Consider the following 9371-nt stretch of genomic DNA (forward strand, 5'->3'; position numbering starts at 1 on the left):
AAAATATAAAGAACGGAAATTGGAATTTTTCTCTAACAAAAAAGCGTTGCATACGAAACCTTCCACCCAGGCTTTGTTGGTAATCTTTTTTTTTCAAATGATTAAGGAACCTAAAAATATATTGAATTTGTAAATTAATAGTTAGTTATTATTTTCATTCCGAAATAAATGATTAAAGGAGTAAATAAGTGATATATTACCTCTTAAATGAATACATCCATCGATATTAAACATGTCCTCCAACTTTCGCTTCATAAGGTAAGTGAATGGACAAATACTCCATGGAATTGAAGAAAGATGGGAAATATCTTCTCTAACTTGCATATTATTTTCGCAATGTTTGACTCTAAACGTTCCATAGATTCAACCTTAATTGTAGATGCACATAAGTCTCTAAAAAGTTGGCTTATCTCCGTTATTGCAATCCAAGAAGCCGTCGGGAGCAAATGTTTCAAAGCAACATATAATAAACGCTCCATAAATACACGACAATCATGACTTTTCATCGAATGCAACGTGAACTTCACATGATCGACACACCTACTCAAATCTGAATCATAACCATCCGGGAATTTCAAAGAACAAACCCAATCACACAAAACCTTTTTTTCAGTAGTTGTTAAAACAAACCTAGATGTTGTAGGCCGTTTAAAGCAATTTTCGATAAAGGCAGCTTTACCTTTAGGTCCAAATATAGTTTCCTTGGTACATTCATCACCGTGTTGATAATTTGTTCAAAAAAGTTTTTCTCAATGTGCATAGCATCTAAGGGGGCGTTTGGTTAGAGAAAGGGAAAAGGGAAAGGGAATTAGGAAGGGTGAAAAGGGGAAAGGTAAGGTATTACCTAAAACTTAACTAATTGTTAGATTACATCAAGAAAATGAAGTGTGGTGGGTTGTGGTTTGTTTTGGTGTACGCGTGGTGGTTTAGGTGGGGTGGTTGTGGTGGTGGTGGCGGTAGTGGGGTTGTTGTGGCGGTGGTGATGGTGGTGACGTCATGGTGGTTGTGGTGGTGGTTTATGTGGGGTGGTTGTGGTGGTGGTGGTAGCGATGACGTCTTGATGGTGACTGGTGTGGTGGAAGTCGTAAGTGTGGTGGTAGATAAATAAGGTAGTTGAAGAGTAATAAGATTAATGAAATCTCATACCTTGGGGGGCTGAGGGGTAAGGAATTAGATGGATTTAGAGGTGAGGAAGGGATTTTTATTCTCTTTATTTGTGTCAAACAAACACCAACAAAAGGAAAACAATAACTTTGTTGAAAATCAATAACTTTGTTTCCATTACATTTCTTATAGATCTCTAACCAAACACCCCTGACGGTCTTAGAAAAAAAAGGAAAACAATAATATTTAAATACATGATAGTAATGGTTGTCATTATAAAAATGTGGAGTCAATACACTCAGGTAAGTCTTATCCCAAAAAATCTTACCCCTACTAGTACTGCTTACTTGTGTAAAGTTGTGATTGGTAAAACTTAGAAAGAGAGCGGTATTAAAAATCAGACGGCGGAGATGATCGCGTTGTGGGAACGCCACTGTTTTTGAAATTCAAACGAACCCTAAACTTTCAAAACCCTCCCTATATATCTAAACCCCTCTTTCTCTCTCCTCTCTATTCTCCATTTCCCCATTTCCCCATTTCCGAACAATTCCCAATTCACAAATCACATACCAACCATGGTTTGTTCTTCTAATTCAACTCTTTTTTTATCTATCTATCTATTTAAATTGATTCTGTTTATCTCTTCTCGATTTATATCATTCGATTTTGATTTGATTGTTTTATTTTATTTGATTTGATTTGACAGGCGTTGCCAAATCAGCAGACAGTTGAATACCCTAGTTTCAAACTTGTTCTTGTTGGCGATGGTGGTACAGGTATATTTCATTTTTGATCTGTCAAGTTTATTAGCCGGATTTATGCGGGATAATTTATTATTTTCTTATTAGGGTTTGTTAACTTAATTAGGCCGATTCATGCGGATTAATTAATTATTTTGTTATTAGGGTTTGTTAATCTTTTAAGAGTCAGTGGTGGATTCAAGATTTGTATAGTTAGATTGTTGATCTGGAATATCTGATAATTTATAGGGAAAACAACATTTGTGAAAAGGCATCTTTCTGGAGAATTTGAGAAGAAATACGAGCGTAAGTCACTTTTGTTTTTGCATTTATTCGGTACTCCCATCGTCTCAATCATGTGTTTACCTTTAATTAAAATACTCATTGCCAACGATAAAAAGTTGTTGAATAGAAGATTGTGACGGAGCGAGTATTCTTTTAATTCCTATAAGTTTTTATCGACTGAGATGATTAACAATGAATGGGGTTGAATTGTAACAGCTACTATCGGTGTTGAGGTTCATCCATTGGATTTCACCACTAACTGTGGGCCAATTCGATTTTACTGTTGGGACACTGCCGGTCAAGAGAAATTTGGTGGCCTCAGGGATGGATACTAGTGAGCAATCTATTCCTCGCTATATTTGGTCATGTTTTTGTGACAGTAATTCGCCAGGATATTGAATTTGAATGAATTTTTTTTTCCTTATTGATTTTGATTGATGTAATCACCTTGAGACAGTCTTATCTTCAACCAAAAAATGTGACTATTTTTTAATAGTATTAGGTGTCGTTTGGTTGTCATGGCGGAAGTAATCTCCCGTTAATTTCAAAAACATGTGAATTGGGTAATTCATGTGAATTACTAACAAGATGTTTGGTTGACATGTAGAAATTGAATGGACTTCCTACAATTCCTAGGGAAAAGTAAATCATGGGATTTTGGGTAACCAAACATCTTCATTTTTTCCAATTCATGGGATTTTCGAATTCCCCCACATTGCTGGTGGCAACCAAACGATGCCTTAAACCATTTAATGATAGAACCTTATAACTTTGTGGTTAACATTTTATCAGAAATAATGGTTAATTGTCCCTCTTGAAACAAGAATTTGCCTCCATTGTATTGTTGCTATACAATGAGTGAGCTTATGATATACGCATTGTTTCCGTATCCTTGGATGTCTCTCTATTTGAGAAGTAACTCAAGTGTCCTTATCCTTGTACAAGTCTGATTCAGCGAAGCAGTGATTGCAGTAGATTACACGGAGTGTCTTTTGTCTGTTAAGGGTTATTGCTTGAGTGTTGTTCCTGCATTTTTGCTTCAGGTGGATCTTATAAATTGATGTGCTTAGTGTATATTCACATGTATTAGTTGCATTCAGCTGTATTCTTTTTGCTTCTTTTAAATCCTCAATTTTGGTGTGCGTTTTCAGCATTCACGGTCAATGTGCTATCATCATGTTTGATGTCACTGCCCGTTTGACGTACAAGAATGTCCCGACTTGGCATCGGGATCTTTGCAGGTAGCCTTGCTTACCCATGGTGTACTCTTTTCCTATGTGTTGTGTTAAAATGTGAATAATTGGTGTCAATTCCTAAATGCTTCTTTGATTGTGTACACTTCAGGGTATGTGAGAATATCCCCATCGTGCTGTGTGGAAACAAGGTTGATGTGAAGAACAGGCAGGTGAAAGCCAAGCAAGTTACCTTCCACAGGAAGAAAAACTTGCAATACTATGAAATATCAGCTAAGAGTAACTACAACTTTGAGAAGCCCTTCCTTTACCTTGCTCGTAAACTTTCTGGGTTAGTTTATTGAGACAGTTTGTTGTATTGACACAGTTTGTTGTATACGATTCTAGAAAATTGCACCTTCCCTTGTCTCTTAACATCTGCTGTTGTATGGCAGTGATGCAACCCTGCACTTTAAGGAGGCTGTAGCTTTGGCTCCTCCTGAAGTACATATTGATTTGGTTGAGCAACAGAGGTAATTCTCTGTCCCTGTTTCATGATAGTTGTAATATCGTATTTTTTTTTGGCATTTCTTCGAATTTTGTATGGTCCTTTGGATAGTTATGTTGTAATACCGTGTTTATTTGAGCAGGCATGAACAAGAGCTTGCAGTGGCCGCTGCTCAGCCCCTTCCAGATGACGATGATGATACATTCGAGTAAATTCTGATGTTTTGATATGGGTGATGAATTTGTCGGTCTTCTGTGGTTTGTACTTGTCTGAATTGGAAGGTGTTTAATTACTTAATATTGATGTTGCTTATGAATTGTAAGGTTTTTGCCTTCTCTATATGGAGAAAGTAGTAGAGTTCGGAGTAGTTGACGATATTTGTTACGTCATTCTGCGAACTGTATTTTATGTGAACGAGTTTGATGTTTGATGTAGAACTCAATTTGAGAATTCCAGCAAGTGTTTGCATGATCAAATCCATATAGAATGTTATTTCGCGTTAGTGAATAATTTTGCGTTTACTACGGACTCTATGTAGCGTCATATGAACCTAGCCAGTCAATAATGTGGCGGTCTTCCCAAACCGACCTGATCTGAATGATCGGGCAAAGCTGAAATAACCTGATCTCCAATGACGCTGTCTCAATTTCCATAACTTATAACTTGAAAATTAAATTCTTACAATTGCATTACAAACCATAAGAGTGTAAAAACTATTACATCAGTTTTTATTAACTTGTTGAAGACAATTAACATTAAACTCCAGCATTTTCAGGTCAACAAAAACTTAAGATTAACGAAGGCAAGTAACCCAGCCCAAGCTAAACAAGGTAAAACCAAATCCCCAGCTATCTGATTAACCTGCTTAAAACTCCGATAACACTGCACCAAAGCATAACAAACCCCTAAAGCCACCAACAACCCTACCCCATTCGCCCCCATCCGAAACACCAGCGGGTCCCACATGAGACTCAACCCGAGCTGACCCAAATACAGACCCACTGTACCAGGCTTCCTATGAAACCCGCCCTCTGCCCATACTATCCACCCGCATAAGCCCATTAGCGCTGCCGACCCTAAACAAGCCATGTGTAAGGCCCATATGGGTGGGACCCAGTTGGGTTTGTGGGTTAGTTTGTATGTGTCATTTGCTCCAAAGAAGATGATGTTGGTAAGGGTTAGGATTAGTGGGAGTGATACTGCTATCCCCATGGACTTTAGGCCGCGTTTTGCTATCACCTTTTGTCGTTCTTGGCTAGCTATGTTAGTTGTGTCGTCGACGACAGTGGTGTCCACCGCTGAGGGGTCGTGACTAGGTTGCCTGTGCGTAAGGTTTTGAGAGTCCATATTTTGTGTATAGTGGTTTATATTATAGTTAAAATGGGAAATTTTGGGTTGTGTTATATAAGTGAAAGAAGAGTGACAGCAATACAAAAAGAGTAGACACGTTGAGGGTTAGACTAAGTGACACCAACGTATAAGTTGATTAGATCGAAATGTATACGTATGTTCAAGTATACGACTAAGATTTAAGATTAGGATTCGGTGTGTACATTGAGTTGGTGCCTTTTCGAACTTCTTAGGAACATGCACGTGGCTTTACACATAGCTTAGTACTAATATAGAATTGCCCGTATATGCAGATATCCGTTTTAAATGAGAATTTGCCTAGATTGAATGTATTGAAGCATTATTGATGGCTGCTCGATCTCTAGTTTAAGTTTTCACACATTACATATAATTCACCAGTATGTTATTAAGGTTGCAGTTAAGATACGGAGTATAAAATTTATTGATGGATCATCAGTTCAATCGTTTGCTTTACATAGTTGTCTTAGATTTCCTTAAATCGTAAGAATTATTATGGTCTGAATCTGCGAATCAGCTAATTAACGCCTTAATGGATAATTAGCTAGTATCACCTGGTTGTAGATGTTTGGTTTCCCGTTTCCCTTGGCTTAGTATTATTAATGAAGGTAACTAACTATTGAAATTCATGCATTAAACGGAAACGGCTTTGAAATTTTGGGGTGTGACTATATTTAGTGACTCTAGTAGCTACCGGTATCGGTCTTGGTTTCATGGACAGAAAGCGGCATGTTGATCATCGTACCTATTCCGCTATTAAGGTACGTATATTCTAACACTAACAACGGTAAGTGAAAGAATTTCAAGATAGACAAGCATGGCTATATTTCAATGAATACATTCAACTGTATGTTATACTTGACAGTTTGGCAGCAATGTTGTTAGGATCGGAATTTATATTGGATTAATAAAGCAAGTAGAATGAAATGGATCGGATCGTATGCCTTGGTCCGAAAATAATTTCGGGACTACTAACCTGAATCCAACAAAGAAAAAAAAAAAAAAAAGAGTAAAGGGGATAATAATAATATCTTGTAGGCTGTAGCAGGGACATCAAAGCATCAAGCAACTCCTAAGAGTACAGTTTCAAAACAAAGCAGAAATCTTGGATTAACACACAAATAAATTTGATCATGCATTAGCATTATAACAGTACAACCAACCAAAGGTAATAACGATTAGGGTCGAGCACATCCGCTAAGGACGGTGCAAGGCCGACTATAAGGGTTAGCAGTGCCATTAGGTTGACAGTTGTAGTAAGAGTCACCTCTGTTAGAACAGAATACTCTGTTAGCATCCAGGGCTGCATAGCTTACGAACTGGTCTGTTGCCAATTTGCGACGATACACCTCTATATCCATAACACTAAACACTAAACCACTCGGGTTTTCCTTGCTAGCGTCTAAAGACCGCAAAAAGGACATGGACACGAGAAATGAGACGACGAGTATAAGAAGAGGAAGGGAAAAACAGGCAGTTTTAGCCATTTTTTCTGCTGATATGATTATTTTGTTTTGTTTTGTTTTCGTATCTAGTCTACTTTCTTATTGTTTATAAGGAGTAAATACGGCTGACCGGGTTATGGTACTTGTTAAACTGAATTAGTTGTGGTAGGGATGTTAGATTCTATGCTGTAATAGTCCTCCTTACATTGATTTGGTACTCCTTTTGCCTCATAAACAAAGTTTTGACTTGCAAAAATGGTTGTGCATAGCATGATCTTCTGAGGTTATGTTCTGATATAAAAAAGGTTTGACTTGCTCATTGTCATTTTCTTGAGGATCTTTTTTTATATTTCAGCTCAAAGAAACGGACCGTGACATGATACCTCTTCCTCGATCTAAACCAGTTGATCGAATGTAATAACAAATTTTTATTGTTGCATTGTTTCGGCTCACCCTAGGTTCTAGGACTTTTCAGACTTTAAGTTGTGTGTTGGTTTCCCTCGTATAATGTTCCGTACATTGATTTAGTACAAAAAAAAGATGAACAGAACAATAAACATTCCAGTATAACATAACCTGAAAATTGCACACACTAATTTGCGTTCACAAGTGAACAGTTGACGGTACAAATGTCGTTGCACACACGAGTGCAATGAGTTATTATACGACATACAACGGTCTTACAAACCAACTGAATCTCTTAACCGTGCTTGTAAAAAGCCACGGTCTTCTCCCAAGCAGGCCTAACCAAGATGTCCTTACACCAAGCACTCACATGAGGCCGCTCATCGAACAGCTTCTTCACTTGAGTCTCCATTAGATAATTCAAGAGAGGCAAGTGATGAAGATCAGCTAATGAAAAGGAGTCACCACCTAAGTACTTGGACTCTGCCAATCGCGCCTCATAGATATCAAGGACCATAACTAACTTAGCCTCGTTCTCCTCGACTACTGCCATATCTGTCTCCATTCCGAATAACATAACCTTGTAGACAAGCTCCCAACCTAATTTGCTGCCCACTGGGTCAAAGTGGTGAGCCTCGACCTCTTGCCATACTGATTCAGCTGCCATTTGTTTCTTGTCATCGCGGTGAACCAGTGGGGTTCCCTGAGTTTCGTATGTGTATGCTATGTACTTTGTAATGGCCCTCGATTCTGTTTTGAAACCATTCAACAGTTCGTATCAAGACAAATTACATGAAAAACTAAATAATGAAGGAGGCCAACACTTGGACAAGTAGCCATGTCATATACTCTTAAAATCGGAATTTGAGTAATATACTCCACAACTTCTTATTATTTAAGTAGCGGCAGGGGCGAGTCCAGGATTTATAATATGGTGTAACAAAATTGTTATTCAACATCTACGAGTATCAATGCATTAGTTTAAGAAACCGACAAACTTAACTAATGAAAGGTCAAAGCATAATTAATGGTAGCAGAAAAGTCAATTCTCACATGTTTTTTCAACAATGGTGTAGAACCCGCTACACCATCTGACCTGATGGACTTGCCTCTAATTAAGTAGCGGTGTCATATGGAGTACTTATAAATGGACGGGTTGGTAAGGAATTTGGTGAAGAGAAAATTACCGAAAAGGGTTATATCTCCATCTTCAAGAGCAGGAACTTGACCAAATGGCTGCATTGATATACAGTTAGTACAAGCTAAGCAACTTCAGTATGATATAAAAATAGTCCAACAAAAAGCAGTAAATAAAATCCACATGACCTAACAATCATAGCAGGTGCTTTAGTTAAAATTAATACTCCGTATGTAACATGATCTTAATCAAATAACTCGGCTGAGGGCTAGTAATCATCAACCAGGTACCTTTTACTACTTCATACAAGTTAGTCAATCGACCCATCTATAATACAGTAGGTAGGTAACATTTAAATTTGAAGAGCTACGAATGTTAGTTACTTTACCAAGACACGATATGTGACTTGGTCTTCCATCACGTCTACAAGAAAACGTAACTAGCTCCATTGATTCATATAATTTCAGTGCGTTAATGTATAGAAATGAAATGAATCGAGAGTATATATAGTTGACAAAGAGTTCACCAATATATGTAATACGTAGTACGTAGGGACTTTGAAGAGCGTACGTTAAGAGAGATAAAGGGCTGTTGTTTGTGAGCACCGGCGCGCATGTCAACGGGTACAAACTCAAAGTCAAGCTGCTTTTCATTAAGTGCGGCCACGACACGGAGAACCGCGGTGGACGTGGGGTATCCGTAAACCTTGATCGCCATGACTAGCTATATATGACCTACGACTCTACGAGTACTTGAGTATGTGTCTATGTGATTGAGGGAAGTTGCGATTTGAGGGATTATTAGACCACCCCCAAGCAAGGTCATGACCTAGGTCATGAGGGGGGTGGGTCTCCTTAATCACAAATTAAACTCCAAATTAGCATGACCCGGTTGGCAAAGAAGGTCATCCCATGACCTCTTTTGATATTCTTGACCTGGTTGGTGACCCGACACATGTCATGCTCTGGTTTGTTGGTTACCAGAAAAAAAGGACAACGCCGCCTGCAATCTTGCTCTGCTACTCTGCCCTTTATACTTTTCTGCCAAATAAATATGTAAGTTTCATAAAAAATAAAATTAGGAATACATACCATAGCCATTGAAAATAAATTACAAGAATATTTGTTTTGAGCCACATTTTAAATTACCTATTTAACGAACTCAATTTTGACGATTTTGAACCATTTTTTAAAATTTATATTTAAG

The 9371-nt window shown here is 37.9% G+C and overlaps 3 protein-coding genes across 3 annotated transcripts; 1 reads left to right on the forward strand and 2 right to left on the reverse strand.

Annotated features, from left to right (window-relative positions):
* The first annotated feature begins 1463 nt into the window (after positions 1-1463).
* LOC141596878 (GTP-binding nuclear protein Ran-3-like) lies at positions 1464-4311 on the forward strand. The gene is made up of 8 exons (XM_074417147.1): positions 1464-1682; positions 1811-1880; positions 2094-2150; positions 2346-2463; positions 3281-3370; positions 3474-3653; positions 3757-3834; positions 3952-4311. The coding sequence occupies exons 1-8, from the start codon at positions 1680-1682 to the stop codon at positions 4019-4021; spliced, it is 666 nt and encodes a 221-aa protein (XP_074273248.1). The 5' UTR covers positions 1464-1679; the 3' UTR covers positions 4022-4311.
* Positions 4312-4503: 192 nt separating this feature from the next.
* On the reverse strand, positions 4504-5156 carry LOC141596879 (translocator protein homolog). Its single transcript, XM_074417148.1, has one exon. It carries the CDS (start codon positions 5154-5156, stop codon positions 4581-4583), a length of 576 nt encoding a protein of 191 aa, XP_074273249.1. The 3' UTR covers positions 4504-4580.
* Positions 5157-7163: 2007 nt separating this feature from the next.
* LOC141594368 (glutathione S-transferase-like) lies at positions 7164-8968 on the reverse strand. The gene is made up of 3 exons (XM_074414439.1): positions 8736-8968; positions 8215-8263; positions 7164-7777 (listed from the first exon to the last, which is right to left on the reverse strand). The coding sequence occupies exons 1-3, from the start codon at positions 8880-8882 to the stop codon at positions 7323-7325; spliced, it is 651 nt and encodes a 216-aa protein (XP_074270540.1). The 5' UTR covers positions 8883-8968; the 3' UTR covers positions 7164-7322.
* Between the last annotated feature and the right edge of the window lie 403 nt (positions 8969-9371).

The sequence above is a fragment of the Silene latifolia genome, chromosome 8, assembly GCF_048544455.1.
Source record: "Silene latifolia isolate original U9 population chromosome 8, ASM4854445v1, whole genome shotgun sequence".
Classification (NCBI taxonomy): Eukaryota; Viridiplantae; Streptophyta; class Magnoliopsida; order Caryophyllales; family Caryophyllaceae; genus Silene; species Silene latifolia.